The sequence below is a fragment of the Dipodomys spectabilis genome, unplaced genomic scaffold (genome assembly GCF_019054845.1).
Source record: "Dipodomys spectabilis isolate Male_0828 unplaced genomic scaffold, ASM1905484v1 ptg000039l, whole genome shotgun sequence".
In the NCBI taxonomy this organism is placed as follows: domain Eukaryota; kingdom Metazoa; phylum Chordata; class Mammalia; order Rodentia; family Heteromyidae; genus Dipodomys; species Dipodomys spectabilis.
The window spans coordinates 1,312,949-1,331,458 of record NW_024870716.1 but is presented as its reverse complement, the minus strand read 5'-3'; the positions used below and the strand labels follow the sequence as shown (position 1 = coordinate 1,331,458).

The following is an 18,510-nucleotide window of genomic DNA, read 5'->3' as shown; positions in this document are numbered from 1 at the left end:
AAAAAAAAAAAGCAAACCCTGGTATCAACTTTATTGCTGATGGGTGCAGCCTCTTCTTCCCTATGCCCTCCGTCTCCAGTGGTCCAAAGTCCTCCAGGTTAGCACAGTGCTTTAGGATCTGCTTGGCCAGAGGCAAAGGAGACCACAACCAGTCTCCCCCACTAGCCCCTGGCCAGTCCCTCCCCCTCCCACCCCACCCTATTGCACATCAAATCATGTAAACATGGCTATGGGCTTGGCCCAAAACAGCAGTGAGGCAGGTTGATGTGTAAACAGTTTTGAGACCAGAAGCCAGATCCAGTCACCTAGCTCTACCTCATCTGAGGCCACAGCTAAGTCTGAAAACACCCAGGCCTGGTCCCAAACTCTGGCTCAGATTATGCAACAGTGCAGAGATGGCTCAGTTCCCCTCTGCCACCCAACCTTTCAGATTCTAGGTCCTGAGGTCCAACCATCTTGCACTCCCTTCCAGGACTAGGAAGCAGATGGCAGTGTCCAGTTCTCTCCCTCCCACCCCCAGCTGCAGGTCACTGATGGGTCTTCCTAGATGCCCGGGGGAAACCGGAGACAGGCAGTGGCAGTTTGTCCAGTCCTGGAGAAAAGTGGGAGATGGACAGTTAGAAGTCTCTTATCCTAAGGCAACCAAGGCAAAGATACACACAAAGCAGGAGCACACCCTCACTCCTGATGATCTAGAGTGACCTTTCTTAGAACCAACACCCCAGCAGCCCATGTCTCCCACTCTTTCTCACCAAAGGCCCGGATCAGCTCAGCCCTCACAGCTGCAGTGAAGGTCTTCACCAGGCAGAGTGTGGTGAGGCCAGCAAAGGCAGCATTGTAGAGGAACACGATGTAAAAGTTGCCTAGCCAGTTAAAGCGTCCAAAGTCACCCAGCAAGTCAAAGCGAGTCAGTCCTAGAATACAAATTCCAGGATGAGACAAGTTTGGGGTGGGAGGGCTCCCCAACTTCTCTCCTGATAGAAGCCCAACTTTCTGCTGCCTCCTGGTGGCCACATCACAGCTGACAGCTTCTCTGCATTATTGGGGTCACCTCCCAAGCTGTCCCACCGCAGGGCCAGTGCTGAACTTCTAACTCCAGGTGTCTCTAGGAGTTCCCAGGCTTGCAACTTGTTTTTGGACCAGAGATCTACTAGCTGACCACACCATGTTTTCTTCAGTACAGAGAACAATGTAGTAGCTCAGAGCTTAGATTGTGATGAGGCTGCTTTAATTCATATCCCAGCTCCACCCCTTCCTAACTAGCTGTGTGATCTAGATGAAGTTCCTTAAATTCTCTGTGCCTCAATTTCTTCAACTTAAAAACAGAAAAAAGATGGACTGGGAATGTGGCTTAGTGGTAGAGTGCTTGCCTAGCATGCATGAAGCCCTGGGTTCCATTCCTCAGTACCACATACATAGAAAAGGCCAGAAGTGGTGCTGTGGCTCAAGTGGTAAAGTGCCAGCTAGCGCTGAGGAAAAGAAGCTCAGGGACAGTGCCCAGGCCCTGAGTTCGAACCTCCAGGATTGGCAAAAAAATTAAAAAATAAAAAACAAAGGCAAAAACCCAAACAAGCCAATTCCCTTTTCTCCTCTTGCCACTTACTTACCCAGGGTTCGAGAGAAGACAGGAAGTGCTGAGCTTAGGACCAGGAGACAGACACAGTTGCCAATTATCTGCATGGGAGTAGAAAAAGAAACAGGAGTAGCAGAGTACTAGTACCTAGTACCCTGCCCTAGACCCCAGAAGGCTTTCCCACTTCCCTCCCAGCTACCTGTGTCATGGTAGTATCATGCCATCTGGGCCGAAGACTCCAGAAGAGAGGAGAGCTGTAGAAGCCCACAACCGAGGACACCATCAAGTAACTGTCACTAGGTTAGGGAAGAAGTGACCAGCTCCAAAGGATGAAAGAATGCCTCATCTCAAAAGGAATGGTCCTTACTCCCAATCGTCCTTTCAAGGTCAAGTTGAAGGGGGTGAGGGGTCAGTTATGGGGCTTAAACTTGGGGCCTGAGTACTGTCTCTGAACTCTTTTGTTCAAAGCTAGTACTCTAATACTTTGAGCCACAGCACCATTTCAGCTTTTTGTTGGCTAACTGAAGATAAAAGTCTTACAGATAGCCGGGCGCTGGTGGCTCACGTCTGTAATCCTAGCTACTCAGGAGGCTGAGATCTGAGGATCGTGGTTCAAAGCCAGCCCTGGCAGGAAAGACCGTGAGACTCCTATCTTCAATAAACCAACAGAAAACGGGAAGTAGCGCTGTAGCTCAAGTGGTAGAGCGCTCGCCTTGAGCTGAAGAGCTGAGGGACAGTGCCCAGGCCCAGAGTTCAAGCCCCACGACCAACAACAACAACAAAAAAGTCTTACAGACTTTTCTGCCCAGGCTGCTCTGAATTGAACCATGATCCTCAGATCTCAGCTGCGCACGCTCGAGTAGATGGAATTACAGGCATGAGTTACTAGCACAAAGCTTTTCCTCTTTCTGAATCCCTGATTGGTGAAAAACTTGCTCCCTTCTCCATCACTGGCCTCTAGAGACCCAGACAGACAGTCCTAGAAGAGTGCTGTCAAGAGTCCCAGGTGAGGGGCTGGGAAGGTGGCTCAGTGGTAGAGCGCATGCCTTGCATGCCAGAGGCCCTGGGTTTGATTCCTCAGCACCACATAAGCAAACAGAAAAAAGCCGGAAGTGGCGCTGTGGCTCAAGTGGTAGAGCGCTAGCCTTGAGCTGAAGAGCTGAGGGACAGCGCCCAGGCCCAGAGTTCAGGCCCCATGGCCGGACCCAAAAAAAACAAAGAGTCCCAGGTGACAGGTTTGACAAGCAGAGGCAACAGTGAGAAGGATACAAGATGAGTACAACCTGGATGATGGCACCAAAAGAGCCCAGCTTGGAGAAGGAGACCTGGCCCAGGGAGGCATCCTGTGGGTAAGGCAGTATCATTGAGGCACACTCAATCACCAGCACCAACCAGCACCCAGCCTCTCTCCCCAAAAGACATGGTAAGAGGGGCATCCTCATACCTGCATGCCCCGTGGCATGGCAGCCTCATCAATGAGTAGCTCCAAGATGTGGATGGCCACAATAAGCACAGACAGGCCCTATGTACAGCAAGGTCAGTTACCAACTCTGCCCCAGCCCACAGCTATACCCAGAGCTCAAAGTTCCAAGCAGAGATCTGGTCCAATATTTTCAGTTTTCAAATCTAGGTCTAGTTCCAACTAGCAGTGGGCAAACCTTTAAGGCAACAGAGCACCTTAGAGGATATGAAAGAAGGCAATATTATAAAAAGTAAGCTGGGTGCTGGTGGCTCACACATGTAATCCTAGCTATGCAGGAGGTTGAGATCTCAGGATTATGGTTTGAAGCCAATCTGGGCAGGAAAGTCCATGGGACTCTTACCTCCAATTAATCACCAAAAACATTGCCAGGTGAAGCAAGATGCTCGTGGCTCACACCTATAAATAATCCTAGCTACTCAGGAGGCTGAGATCTGAGGATCACGGTTCAAAGCCAGCTTGGGCAGGAAAGTCCATGAGACTCTAATCTCCAATAAACCACCAGAAAACTAGAAGTGGTGCTGTGGTTCAAGTGGTAGAGCACTACCTTGAGCTGAAGAGCTGAGGGACAGTGCCCAGGCCCAGAGTTCAAGCCCCACGACTGACTTAAAAAAAAAAAAATTGTGCCAGGCCCTGAATTTAAGCTCTAATATCGGTACCAAAGGAAAGAAAAAAGATACCCATAGGGCTGAGGAGGGGCTAGGTGTGGCTAAGTACTAGAGTGCTATCATGTGCAAGGCTGAGTGAGTTCCATACCCAGCACTGAAATAAAAAATAAATTAAAAAAGAAAAAAAAGAAGTCTTTAGCTTCCATTTCCCACACAGGGGGCAGTAATCACTTCTCTTATCTTCTATTTATTTCTACTTTAACCATATTATGTTAAAATAATTCCTCACCAAAACTTAAAAAAAAAAAAAAGTCATATCTAGAAAAGAGTACCTCTTTCTGACTGCAAGACCTATTCCTGAGTCAAGTATCTGGCAAGTGGAGGGAATGGATGAGAGTTCAACCCTTATTCTTATTCCAGGTCAAACTAGAATAAACACTAAAAGTTGCTCCTCCATTTCTTCACCTGCAAATTGGAATTCATGTGCTCAGCACAGGATACAACACAATGTAGGCATGTTTTTTTTGACATCAAGACACTGACCTCAGGAATTGAGCTCGGGTTCTTTTGAATGCTAGACAAACAATCTACCACTTGTGCCATACCTCCATCCCTTTTGGTTGACAATTTTGTTTTTGAGACAAGACCTGCTAACTTTGCCTCCTGCTTTCATCTCCAAAGTAGCTGGGATTATAAACACGTGTCATCATACCTGGCTGGCAACTATTACTGATGATAACCAGATCCCCACATCACTCTATCCTGAGGAGGTCTGAAGTTCTCAAGGACCCCTTTTGTATCCCCAACAATGATAGTATACCTACCGTCAGCACCAGCAAGCACAGCATGGCCAGGGGGTAGCCCAGATTCCGCTGCCAAGCTGAAGCCTTCCTCCGCTTTTCTGTGCAGGGACAGGAAGCTGTTAGTAAATACCTGGAGCAAGGGGTTACTCTCCTTGGGGAAACCCAGGTATTCCAAATCCTACCAACATACATACCAAGCAGGACCCTCTGTGTCTGAAGAGCCAGGACCTGTCTGTGCAGCAGCTCCATGTCTAAAGGCAGCCAGCAAGAGGTGGGATCTGAGGGCAGAGAACATAGCGCTGCCCTTTAGTCCTGCAGTCACTTCCCAGGCTAGGCCCATCAGTCTAGTAGGGAGAAAACAACTTACTACAGATCCTGCGGGTCAGAGCTGCCTCCTCAAAGGCAGAGCAGTTCAGCTGCTCTTCCAGGTCTTCTAACAGCTGGAGGCAAGGACAAAGGGAAGACTGTCAGAGGCTCTGTGATCCCCAGGGCTCCAGGAAAATCCTGTTTATCTCAGGGTTCTAAAGTTTTAGTCCTTCCTCTAACACTCGTTTACCATCCTGTGGCTAGCAGCTTTGCCCCAGCCCCTCCCAGTTGCCTTGTGTACTGCCTGATGTATCTGGTGACAAGCACTAGATGGTAGGGGCAAGGATACAGAAGCCAACAAAAGCTGTGGCCAGCTAGGCATTGGTGGTTCACGCCTGTAATCCTAACTACTCGGGAGACTGAGATCTGAGGATCGCAGTTCAAAGCATGTCCGGGGAAGAAAAGTCTATGAGACTCTTATCTCCAGATAATAACCTTTTAAAAAGCCAGAAATGGAGCTATGGCTCAAGTGGACAGCAAACTCTGAGTTTAGACCCTACGCTCAGCACCACCAAAAAAAAAGAAGAGCCGTGGCCCTTTGCAAGTTGTATACTACACAACTACAGGTAGATCATTTCATGGTTTTGTTTCAGCTTTGCAGGAACCTCACCTGCAAAGCATGATCAGGAGGCAAGGAGCACTACATACCCGGGGCTTGACCAGCAGCTTCCCAGTGACAGAGAACATGCGGGCCAGACCTAGTGGAGTGCACACTGTAGGAACAAGAGGAGACACTTGCCAAAACTTCTTTTTTACCCCTTACTCCATCCCATCACACTCCCTGGATTATTGTAATCCCTGGATCCCACCATTCCCTCTTGGTCCCTGTACACTCACCCAGGAGTAGCAGAACCCCAAGGAAGGAGATGCAGGAGTAGAGATATGGGAGGTAGTACTCCCAGAAGTCTAAGAGCAAAAGCAGTCATGTCAGCTTGTCTCATGTTTATGGGGAATTGACACAATAAAAAGCCTATGCAGAGCTGGGCACCAGTGGCTCACACCTGTAATCCTAGCTACTCAGAAGGCTGAGATCTGAGGATGATGGTTCAAAGCCAGCCCAGGCAGCAAAGTCCATGAGATTCTTATCTCCAATCGGTCACCTTAAAGCCAGAAATAGAGTTGTGGCTCAAGTGGTACAGTGCTAGCCTTGAGCACAAAAGCTCAGAGACAATTCCAGGCCCTGAGTTCAAGCCCCAGGATTGGTACAAAAACAAAACAGAAGGTTAGCAACTGATCCATTCCATTTTTCTAAAATCATTGTATGGGCCCCAAGGGAACATTTCTGTTGGCTAGATGTAGTTAGAAGTACGTTAGTTTGACACTTCAGTTCTAAGGATGGCTATGTCAACTGTCTTCACTCGAGAGGAATACATTGAATGAAGGCATGTGGAAATTAGCCAGCTGCAAGGCCAGTCTTGAAAGGAGGATGAAGGAAGGCCTCTGTTATGGTTTAGATATGAAATATCCCCTCCCACACACATATTAACATGTTGAAGGCTTGCTCCTTAATAAAAGAGATGGAGCTTTTGGGAGCTCTCCCTGACCAAATTAATGGATTAATCTGTTGGTGTATGCATACCTCCATAGCATCATTAGAAGGTGGTAGAAACTTGGAAGTAGGTCACTAAGTATATGCCTTTGAAGTGCCTATTTTTGTATGTGTCTATGTGTGCATGCACACTGTTCCTGGGACTTAAACGTGGGGCCTGGGCACTGTCCCTGAGCTTTTTTGCTCAAGGTTGACTCCTCTATCACTTGAGCCATAACTCTGTTTCTAGCTTTTTTGGTGGTTAACTGGAGATAAGAGTCTTATAACTTTCCATCCTAGCCTAGCTTCGAACCATGATTTTCAGATCTCAGCCTCCTTAAGTAGCTAGAATTATAGGCATAAGCCACCAGTAACCTGCCCTGAAGGGTCTATCTTATTACTTACCCCTTTTTACTTGCTCACTATCACTCATTCTCATTCTGTCTCTTTCTCGATCTCTGTCTTTCTGTCTATTCACCGTGAGGTAAGCATCTCTGCTCTACCACATGTTCCCTCTCTTTACGGACAAGTGACCCATGGACCATAATCAAAAGATAAATCTATTCTTCTCAGGTATTGTGTCACAGTGATGAAAAGCTAACCAACACAGCCGCTCACCATAGAGTGACTCTCTGCTGGCCTTGTTGTTGTCCACAATGGCTGATGCCACCCACACCATGCCTAGCACCAGCAGAGTAAGGAGCATCAACATCACCACCGTCTCATAGACCCGGCCCAGGACACCCTACAGGAGGAAAAAAAGAGAGGGTCAATATCAGGGCAGAGAGGAGCAGGAAAGAGACCTCTGAAATGGTAGCTGGGCAGGCACCAATGAATTGCTAGTTAACTAGAAGTAAGAGTTTCATGGATTTTCCTGCTAGGAATGGCTTTGAATCACAATCCTCAGATCTTAGCCTCCTGAGTTACAAGGATTACAGGGGTGAGCCACTGGCTCCTGACTTGTTCCTGTAATTTTCACTCATCCTCTGAGAACCAGCTATTCATCAACCTCTCTTCTTTTGACCCAGTAGAGTTCTGCATTTTCCTGGGTTTCTTATATATCCTCTACTCACCTTTCTGGAGCCAGCAAAGCCCTCAGACTCCGTGAAGAAGTATGCAAAGGGCATGAGGAAGATGAGGGAGAGATTGGAGAAGAGAAAAACAAGGTTCCAGAGGCCTGAAGCAAAAACAGAAAAGCAGAGGTAGTCAGTAAATGGCCAACCCAGAGGGAACTGTACATGTGATGGGGAGAGTATGACACATGACTGGTTAAGTCTGCTTAGGTCTTCTAGTCTACCTGTACCCCCTCCCAAGCCCAAGCTATAGCCTAGATCCACAAACCATGAATGAGGGAGCCATTGAGCCACTGGATGTAGTAGTTCCGTGGGAGCGAGAGCAGCACCTCGTTGCTGATGATGGAGAAGGGCAGGAGCAGGACAGCACCCAGGGCAACTGCCAGGGTAAAGGTGCACAGCTCCAGGCTGGGCAGAGAAAAGGACAGTGTCTTTCCTTAGTTCAGTGCCTACTGCCCAATGACCTAGAAATCCCACCTTCCCTGTTGGGAAGGTGGCTCAGTGGTAGAGTGCTAGCCTTGCATGCACAAAGCCCTGGGTTCGATTCCTTAGCATCACATAAGCAGAAAAAACCAGAAGTGGTGCCATGGCTCAAGTGTTAGAGTGCTAGCTTTGAGCTGAAGAGCTGAGGGACAGCGCCTAGACCCAGAGTTCAGACCCCAGGATTGACAAAAATTTTTAAAAATTTAAAAAAAAAAAAAAAGAGAAATCCCATCTTTTGGTAGTACTGCTGCTAAGCAGGCACTGTACCATTTGAGCCACTCTATCAGCCTGGTTTTTTTTGGTTATTTTTGAGATAGGGTCTCATTTTTGTTTTCCTTTGGTTAGTCATGGGGCTTGAACCCATGGCCTGGGCACTGTCCCTGAGCTTTTTCATTCAAAGCTAGTGCTCCATCACTTTGAACCACAGAACCACTTCTAGCTTTCTAGTGGTTAATTGGAGATAAGAGTCTCATGGGCTGGCTTTGAACCATGATCCTCAGATCTCAGCCTCCTGAATAGCTAGGATTATAGGCATGAGCCACCAATGTCCAGCAGGTCACTTTTATATTCTTTTTTGTTGTTGGTGGTGGTGGTGGTGGTGATCGTGGGGTTTGAACTCTGGGCCTGGGTGCTGTCCCTTAGCTCTTCAGCTCAAGGCTAGCGCTCTACGACTTGAGCCACAGTACCACTCCCGATTTTCTGAATGGTTTATTGAAGATAAGAGTCTCACAAACTTTCCTGCCCAGGCTGGCTTTGAACCACGATCCTCACATCATGTCAGGTCTCACTTTTATACCTGAGCCAGCCTGGACTGTGATCTTCTTGTTTGTGATTCCTTGCATTGCTGAGGTTACAGGTGACAGACACTCAGTTATTTTACTTCTCTCATATCTTGGGATGACAGGCACATGCCAGTGTCGAGCCACTGGTCAAGATGGCATCCAGAGAAATTCTTTTGTCCAGGTTGGCCTCAAGCTATGATTTCCCATCTATGCCTCCCAAGTAGTTACAATTATTGGCTTGAACCACCACACCTGACTAAGAAACCCCATTTATATCCAAGGATACCTGTGTCTTCCACAACTAGCTATAGCAATGATAGAGTTATGAAATTGTGCCGGACACTGGTGGCTCACGCTGATAATCCTGGCTATTATGGAGACTCTGAGGGCCTCAGTTCAAAGCCAGCCCGAGCAGGAAAGTCCATGAGACTCTTATCTCCAATTAACCACCAGAAAACCAGAAGTGGTGCTGTGGCTCAAATGGTAGAATATTCACCTTGAGCTGAAAAACTCAGGGACAGAGCCCAGGCCCAGATTTCAAGCCCCATGACAAGAAAGAAAGAGAGAGGGGGCGGGGGAAGGAAGGAAGGAAGGAAGGAAGGAAGGAAGGAAGGAAGGAAGGAAGGAAGGAAGGTTGGTTGTCCATTGCCAGGCACTAGTGACTCACACCTGTCATCCTAGCTACTCAGGAGGCTGAGATCTGAGGATCACAATTCAAAGCCAGCCTGGGCAGGCTGGGCAGACATCTATCTCCAATTAACCATCAGAAAACCAGAAGTGGCCCTGTGGCTCAAAGTGGTAGCACAGTAGTCTTGAGCAATAGAGCTCAGAGGCAGCGCAGAGGCCCTGAGTTCAAATCCCAAGACTGACAAAATAAATAAACAAACTGTCCATCTGGGTTCCTGGCACAGAGAATGAAGCACAACCTCAGGTATTCATGAGTACCTGGTCACCTGTTATGTCACTTGCCCAGGCTATCCCAGGATTGTATGACTCTCCCGTACATGCCTACAGAATATGCTAGACATACCAAAGCTAAGGGCTATGGCTTCCCATTTCTGCTAAGAGATATGGATTTCTCGGCTTGCATCTTTCAGTCTGGATAAGAGTAAGAACATGTCATATTGTTATGCCCTGCAAGAGGGCACTAGCACAGAGGACAAAAGGAAGATGAAATCCAGCATCATAGTCAAAACTTTACCTTGGCTGTATCAGCTCAAAAGACTGGTGCCAGTCTTAGGGCTTGAACTCAAGGGCCTGAGTACTGTCCTGGAGCTTTTTTTGGTTAAAGCTGGTGCTCTATCATTTGAGCCACAGTTCTACGTCCAGCTATTTTTGGGTGACTGATTGGAAATAAGAATCTCTCAGATTTTCCTGCCCAGGCTGGCTTTGAAGCCTGCTCTTACTGAGCACTCAGCTGGGACTACAGATGTGCGCCACTTGTACCCAGCAAAAAAGGATCACTTTTACCTGGTTGGTTCATCAAGGGGAAGAACTAGGACTGTCTTCTGATTTGTGGGGGCATCTCTAAACCTTCTTGTAAATAAGAGTCTAGAGTAAGAGTTTTCTTCCAGAACCAAGCATTCTCTGTTCTCAGGTATTCCCATCTTCTCCATACCCCACACCCCATCTACACCCTCCAGCCCCCAGTGACTGCTAGGAAATGAAGCCAAGCTAGAGACAGTTCCAGTGACTCAGGCCCAAGCCAACAGTTCATGGCCACAAAGCTCCCAGAAGCTCCTGGCCTAACCAGGGAGACAGGAACAGCAGCTTTTCTAAGCGTCCCTGGGGTGAGGTATAAAGCCGGAAGAAGCCAGAAATAGGGTGGAAGCAGAAACTCTTTTCACTGGGTGACACCCCTTTTTCTTCCTATTCTTCTTCTTCTTCTTCTTTTTTTTTTTTTTGGTTGGTCATGGGATTTGAACTCTGGACCTGGGCACGGTCCCTCAGCTCTTAGCTCAAGGCTAGCACTCTACCTCTTGAGCCACAGCACCACTTCTGGTTTTCTGGTGGTTTATTGGAGATAAGAGTCTCACAGACTTTCCTGCCCAGGCTAGCTTTGAACCGTGATCCTCAGATCTCAATCTCCTGAGTAGCTAGGATTACAGGCATGAGCTCCTGGCACCCATCTTCTTCCTGTTCTTATATGGGCTTTCCTAGATCCAGATCCTAAAAGACAATGGTGTCCAGTTCTAAGGGCAATGATACTTACGCAATCTTGTTGACTGTGGCATCTTCATCATCCACTGCAAAAAAACAAAAACATGGAGAAAAGTCAGGACATCAATGGGCAGCTCTAGTACTCAACTGTTTTATAACATATCCCCTGCCTTCTTCCTGTCTTCTCAATGGAAGCAGAGCGGGAAAAGAGGTTTTGGGAGCTCTTACACTATGAACCCCACAACCTTTCCAGACAGGGTGACAGCTTAAAGGTCAGTGATCCTAGGGCTGGACACTGGTGGGTCATGCCTGTAATCCTAGCTACCCAGGAGGCTGAGATCTGAGGATCAAGGTTCAAAGCCAGCCGGGCAAGAAAGTCCTTAAGAGCCGGGCACTGGTGGCTCACGCCTGTAATCCTAGCTACTCAGGAGGCTGAGATCTGAGGATCGCAGTTCAAAGCCAGCCCGGGCAGGAGAGACCGTGAGACTTTTATCTCCAATAAACCACCAGAAAACCGGAAGTGGCGCTGTAGCTCAAGTGGTAGAGTGCTCGCCTTGAGCTGAAGAGCTGAGGGACAGCGCCCAGGCCCAGAGTTCAAGCCCCACGACCGACAAAGACAAAAACAAAAACAAAAACAAAAAAAAAAAACAAGAAAGTCCTTAAGACTCTTATCTCCAATTAACCAGCAAAAAGCCAGAAGAGGAACTATGGCTCAAGTGGTAGACTGGTAGAGTACTAGCCTTGAGAAAGAAAGAAAAAAAAAAAAAAAAAAAAGCTCAGGGACAGCACCAAGAATCTGAGTTCAAATCCCAGGACTGGTGCACACACACACATACACAAATCAGAGGTCCTATATGAGAGAATACATGTCAGAAATCCCCTTACTTCTCTCCCTCCTCTTTATGATTTCTCCCACAGGTTCCTCTTATGCATTCAGATACAATAAACAACTAGTCTGAGGTTGATTACACCAGTGGTTGGGTGAAGGGAAGAGAAATGAGATGAGGAAGGGGAGATTCACAGAAAGCCCTTAGGGGAATTACAAACACTTTGCTGAATTGGGGCTCATGCTATCATTCTAAGGGGTAGAAAGGCTGAGACCATGACAAGATGATTCAAGACTAGGGTTAGACCTTAAAGCAAGGGTGTCCCTTATCTCACAAGTCTTCAGGAAAGAAAGCAATCTAAACACACTTAGGCTCTCTACAAAAAGGAAGGCTACCAGGTCCTGGAACCTCAGTGGTCAAGAAGTCTCTGGTCCTGAGGACAGGATCACCAGGACAGGAGACAATACAGGACATGTACCGGTGATGACATTTGCCAATAGTTGCCTGCTTCAGGTTCACTGAAAGCCCTAATTTTGTCCACATAATGACAATGTCCTAGGTAGACATTATGCTCATTTTGTTAGATGAAACTAAGGATTAGAAAGGCTACCCACAGCTTGCAGACATTTCAGATATCTAAACCTCCCACCACACATTTTTGTCCTTGCCTATAAGAAGGCAGGCTGAAGAAGCAAAGGCTCTAAAGCAGTTTAGCATAGCCACCTTTCCTTCCCCAGTAGACACCATCACCCATTCCCTTGAGGCTGGCTCTATGGAAACAAGAACTCTGTCAGAAGGGAGGGAAGTCTCAGGTACCTGTGGTGAACTCAGCAGGCTTCTTGAAGCGGGTCAGGAAGACATGGCAAAGGATGTAGAGTGTCGCAAATAGAAGTATTGAGATCTGTGGCAGAAAGTGAATGAGGATGAGAAACTCTAATCTCTACCACATTCAGGGGACTCAAAGGCCTTTCTGTTCATTCCAGGGGATTCTTTCTTTCTTCCTTTCTTTCTTTTCTTTTCTTTCTTTCTTTCTGTCTGTCTGTCTTTCTTGCTTTCTTTCTTTTCTTTCTTTCTCCCTTCCTTCCCTCATTTTTTTTAGCAGTCCTGGGGCTTGAACTCAGGGCCTGGACACTATCCCTGAGCTGCTTTTGCTCAAGGCTAGCACTCCACCACCTGAGCCACAGTATTACTTCTGGCTTTTTCTGTTTATATGGCACTGAGGAATCAAACCCAAGGATTCATGCATGCTAGGCAAGCACTCTACCACTGAGCCACCTTCCCAGCCCTAGGGGGTCACTTTCTTGAATTAGGTTCCATACTTCCTGGGGTTCTATCTTTCTCAAGGGCCAGAAGGGTTAGCTCATGAACTTAGGTAACAGCACTGTGCCCAGCCCTATAAGGGCTTTCCTGTGAGAAAACAGCTTCAGCCCATTTACCTAGTTAATAAACAGGCAGAGGAAATTCCTAAAGATGCATACATTCTTCTCTCTCTCTCTCTCTCTCTCTCTCTCTCACACACACACACACTCACACACACACACACACACACACACACACACACATACACACACACACACTTCTAAATCAGGCCATAGACCAGAAGGGATATACTTTGGGAACATGACTGTGAAGAGTAACAGGTCTGAGGAGAGGAAGATGTTCACATTGACATGGCACTCCCCTCTTACACCACTCTAGCTGCTGTCTTGAGTCAAGTTCCAGGAAGATGTAGAAATCAAGTTTCTAGATCAAGTCAGAACTTCTACTCTATTTATTCAGGGATCCTGAAAGACCAAGTCTGCTCTGGGCTGAACTAGTGCCTCATTTTAATTCTCATTTAATCTAAGAGTATGCTTTAGTCGGGGCTCAACATCTACAAGAGTCCTAGAGCTGGTATCAGCCACTTTGAAAGTCAGTCAAAGATAGGAACCAGTGGCTCACACTAACCACTCATGAGGCTGAGATTTGAAGATTGCAGTTTGAAGCCAGCCCAGGCACAAAAATCCATGAGACCCTTACCTCTAATTAACCACCAAAAACCCAGAAGTGGAGTGGTGACTCAAGTGGTAGTATGCTAGCCTAGAACAAAAGAGTTCAAGGACAGTGCCCAGGCTGAGTTCAAGCCCCAGGATTTGTGCATGCGTGCGTGCACACACACATATACACATACACAAAGTCAATACTTGAACTCTATTTCAAGTGATTTCTTACTTCAGGGACAGACCTCTATTGGCCTGTCTCATGGCACTGAGTAGCTGAACCAGTACCAATAGTTATGTCAGAATCCAGCCAGATTAATGTATGTATGCTACCTTTCTGCCTTATTCCAAGTCAACCACTATTGCCCAGGGGAGGGGCAACAGGTCAATTTAGCTCTGCAATCAAGGCTAGCATGTTAAGAACAGATATTACTAAGGAAGGTTAAGATTAGCCTCATATAGATCATCTAGAGGAGCTGAACCCCACAGGGAATTTTCATTCAGCTATCTATCAAGGAGGGAAGACTCAGGGGTTTTGGGGGGGGGGGGGAAGCAAGAGGGAAGGAGGGGGCTGGGACTGTGGCTTAGTGGAAAAGTGCTTGCCTAGCATGCATGAAGCCCTGGGTTCAATTCCTCAATACCACATAAACAGAAAAGGCTGGAAGTGGTGCTGTGGCTCAAGTGGTAGAGTGCTAGCCTTGAGCACAGAAAGGGTCAAGGACAAAGCCCAGGCTCTGAGTTCAAGCCCTAGGACTGGCAAAAAAAAAAAAAAAACAGCCAGGCTCCATTGGCTCACACCTATAATCCTAGGTTCTCAGGAGGCTGAGATCTGAGGATCATGGTTCAAAGCCAGCCTCGGAAGGAAAGTCTGAGAGACTCTTATCTCCAATTAACCACCAGAAAGTGCTGTGGTTCAAGTGGTAGAGTGCTCACCTTGAGCTGAAGAGATCAAGGTAAGCACCCAGGCTCAGAGTTCAAGCCCCACAACTGACAAAGAAAAAAAAAAAAAGCTGCAGCTTCTGACATTAGAGAATTAGAAAGGAGCCACTCAGATTGTAGCTACACGACTTGTACAGTCTAGTGCTCTGCCCTGAACTTGCGTAATAGCTAGGAAGGTGGGAGGGCTCAAAAGGTCAGGCCAGAGTTCCACGCAGTTCCAGCAGAGGTTATGTTGCTCTCTAGGCTCTAGATGGGTGCCAGATGGGGGAGCCACCAGAAGCATTAAGGCTGCCCTTATCCATCACTAAAGTAGCTAATAGCACTAAAGGATTGGGGAGACATCTAGGAGACTGTTTCCGTACAGCTTCTCATCCTTCCCTGTATTCTAGGAATGTGAGCCTCTGGTTCTACACTGCCTCAAGGCCTGGGGTGTGCCTGTAAAAAATGCCCAAAGAGCCTATACACCAAGAAAGGAAGGCTTCTTGGAAGCAGACCTCATCCAGGGATACACTTCCTAATTTCCAGCTATCCAAGTAGGGGCTGACTCCATTACATCTTGGTTCATTTTACCTTTTCTTTAAATCCCCAATTTAAGGATTTCCAGAATGGCCTACAGCGCAGCCTGAGAAAAATAATGAAGCTAGGAATTGGTAGGCTTGTAATCTCAGAATTTGGGAGGCTAAAAAAGGAAGATAGTGAATTTGAAGCTAACCTGGCCCATATTGTAGTAGTAAGATCTGTACTCTTTAGTACAGACCAAGACCTTGTCACCAAAAAAAAAAAAAAAGCTGATATCACACAAAATAAAAAGACTCCATCAGTGATCCCCCACCCCCATTTCTTTCTATTCCTCCAAATCTTTCCCTTTTTATTCAATGTTTGAGGAGGAATGGGGAAGAAACTGAGAAAAAGAGATGAGAATGTAAAGTAGGCCTAAATAAGATGCGACTCCCTAAACTCTACTAGGGCATTTACAGCCCAGAAGTGTTGGGCTAGGTGACCGTGAGGGGGGGTGAGGGCCAGAGTTGCTCAGAAACAAAAGGACCACTCCCAGAGGAAATCCACAAATGGCTGGGAAGCTGGAAACCTAGCCTTGCAGGGTTTCAAACATTTTCAAACATTAGGGAGCACATACATGCAAATGTAATGAAACTTTTGTGCACTGAAGATGTACAAAAAAAAAAGAAGAAAAAGTTTTAATTATAAATATAATGCAGTCAATCCCCACCACACACACACACACACACACACACATACACAAACAGACAGACAAAAAACCACCAAGGAAGATGGAAAGAAGGTGTAGCTCCGTGGTAGACCATGTGCTTAGTATGGAGACCCTGGATTCAATTCTCAAACAAACAAAAATAAAAAAGCTCCCATGAGGAGGAAAACCACCAGCGTGGCCCATTTCCACACTTCAGAATTCAGCTGCAGTAACTTCTTTCCAAGTGGGAGCCCGACACACGAAGTCTCCTTCCTATGCCTCCCGCCAGCCAACCTCCACTACGCCTCCTTCCCAGGTCCTTCCTGGAATCCAGCTCCAAGGGATGAAGTCTCCCCTTCACCCCAACGTTAGCTGCGAGGGCCATCCATCCAGGTGGAGGGGCACACGCAAATGAGGGGCACACGCAAATCAACGCGCCCGTCCAGAGAAATCCGTCATTCTCGGACCGTGGACTGAACTACGGTGGACTTTCCAGGGTCTTTTTACACTCAGAACCCCCCCCCCCCCCCACTCCCGTAACGCCCGCTGGGGGCCAGCAGAGCGGGGGGGAGGGGCTGGGGGAGGGGTTGCGGGGGGCGGGGGAGGAACGGAAACCGCCGGGCTTTGTTTACTGCGCTGGGACCCAGCTGATCCGACCCAGGGGTCCCCCCCCCCCCAGCTTTTACACTCTCTCTACGACCCAAGGCCTTCGTCTCCCGACCCCGGTTCCAAGCCGGGATTTCGGGGGAGCCCAAGTGGGTCACAACTCCCCCATCCGAGGTGACCCAACCGACCGCCTTCTCCCCCAACCGCGTCCCCCACCTCTGGCTCTCCTCTTCCCTGCGCAGATCCCCTCCCTACTCACGATGCACTCGCGGACCTTCTCGTGAAATAGCTGCTCTCGCACGGATAGCACTTCGTAGTCAGCTGCTTCCATACTCTGTTCAGCATGACTGGAGTTTGGGGCGGGGGGGGTATCTCTGGGCCCGGGGAGAGGACGAGCGGGGGATGAGGCCGCCGCCGCCAAACACCCGGACCCTCTTAAGGAGCCTTTCCTCGCTGCCAGTGACGGAAACTCGGGGTAATCTGTGGCTCAGATTAAGGCTGCACGCCCCGCCCTTAAAGGGGCAGGCACCAGCCCGCCTTGTTTTAAAGGGCTCTAGCCACTCTTCAGCTCCCTCCCCTTTAAGGTCGGGGTACGGTCACGTTTCGCCGCAAACACCCGCCACTCGGCTAACTACCCAGGAAGCCCCAGGTTTAGTTCTATCATTTTAAGAGCCAGGGTGACGACACAAGGGATGGGCGGGTTCCTTCCAGAGAGAGGAATTCATTGGCTGCTAGGGAGCGGCCGGGCATCTCTAGAGAAACGCTGATAGGTTCTCCCGTGGAAGGAGGCGGGATCTTTTCTGCCTGCAGAAGTGCATTCTGAAATTTAAGAGATTACTCTCTCATCTCCCCCTTGGTGAGGGCTGCCAGTGTCAGTGTTTTACTAACGGCCAAGATTTACTTAGACCGTGGTTAAGCTAGCATTTTGGATCAAGCCAGTCAGGCAAGCTGAGAAAGCACGCAGGAGTTCCTGCTATGCTGTAATAACCCAGTATTTTCTGGGTATCTATGTCTGGGCCTCCTACACTTCAGTTTTCAACTCATTCTTTATTATGGAAAACTTCGTGTGTGGGAGAACAAATAGTAAGGAAAACTGAATAGAAGACTACGAAACTGTCCTGAAACTTTGCCAGATAATAGCCACCAGAGAAACATTGATGAATAGGGCTGGAATGTTAGCCTAAGTGATTTTCAAGGTGTGTGTGTGTGTGTGTGTGTGTGTGTGTGTGTGTGTGTGTGTGTGTGTGTGTACTGTGTACTGTGTACTGTGAACTGTCTCTTAGCAGTTTTGCTCAAGGCTGGGGCTCCACCACTTGAGCCACACCACCATTTCCAAGTTTTTTTGCTTTGTTTTTTGTCGTGGGGCCTGAACTCTGGGCCTGGGCTCTGTCCCTCAGCTCTTCAGCTTAAGGCTAGCACTCTACCACTTGAGCCACAAGCGCCACTTCCAGCTTTTTCTGCTTATGTGGTGCTGAGGAATGGAACCCAGGGCCTAATGCATGCAAGGCAAGCACTCTACGCCTGAGCCACCTTCCCAGCCCAACTTCCAAGTTTTTGTCGGTTAATTGAATATAAGAGTCTCAAAGGCTTTCCTGCTTGACATGACTTTAAACCTGGATCCTCAGATCTCAGCCTCCTGAGTACCTTGGATTACAGGCATGAGCCACTGGCACCTAACTCAGTTTATAGCTTTTATCTCATTTTAACTTCACAACAGCCTTTTTGTTTTTTGTTTGTTTGTTTTTGGTTGGTCATGGGGCTTGAACTCTGGGCCTGGGCACTGTCCCTCAGCACCACATAAATGGAAAAAGCTGGAAGTGGCGCTGTGGCTCAAGTGGTAAAGTGCTAGCCTTCAGCAGAAAACGCTCAGGGATAGTGTCCAAACCTTGAGTTCAAGCCCCAGGACTGGCAAGACAAAGAAGGAGGAAGAGGAAGAGGAGGAGGAACAGGAGAAGGAGGAGGAGGCAGGCGGCAGCAGCAGAGGAAAAGGGAGAAAGAGAGAAGAAAGAGAAGGAAGGAAGGAGGGAGGGAGGGAAGGTGGGTGGAGGAGGAGGAGGCCAGGTGTAGGAAGAAGAAGAAGGAAGAGGAAGCATTGA

At 48.0% G+C, this 18,510-nt stretch overlaps 1 protein-coding gene across 3 annotated transcripts; it reads right to left on the bottom strand.

Moving 5' to 3' along the window:
• On the bottom strand, positions 1 to 16,999 carry Lmbr1l (limb development membrane protein 1 like). Of its 3 annotated transcripts, none has more exons than XM_042677735.1 (17): positions 16,689 to 16,999; positions 12,500 to 12,584; positions 10,909 to 10,942; positions 7,700 to 7,839; positions 7,432 to 7,535; positions 6,977 to 7,103; positions 5,668 to 5,736; positions 5,479 to 5,543; positions 4,832 to 4,904; positions 4,659 to 4,742; positions 4,486 to 4,562; positions 3,018 to 3,095; positions 2,843 to 2,916; positions 1,773 to 1,863; positions 1,608 to 1,674; positions 753 to 914; positions 1 to 592 (listed from the first exon to the last, which is right to left on the bottom strand). In XM_042677735.1, the coding sequence occupies exons 1-17, from the start codon at positions 16,743 to 16,745 to the stop codon at positions 528 to 530; spliced, it is 1,452 nt and encodes a 483-aa protein (XP_042533669.1). In that variant the 5' UTR covers positions 16,746 to 16,999; the 3' UTR covers positions 1 to 527. The 3 variants fall into 3 exon arrangements, with proteins under 3 accessions (XP_042533669.1, XP_042533668.1, XP_042533670.1); XM_042677734.1 differs by having other exon boundaries at positions 16,674 to 16,998; XM_042677736.1 differs by lacking the exon at positions 5,668 to 5,736 and having other exon boundaries at positions 16,674 to 16,999.
• Between the last annotated feature and the right edge of the window lie 1,511 nt (positions 17,000 to 18,510).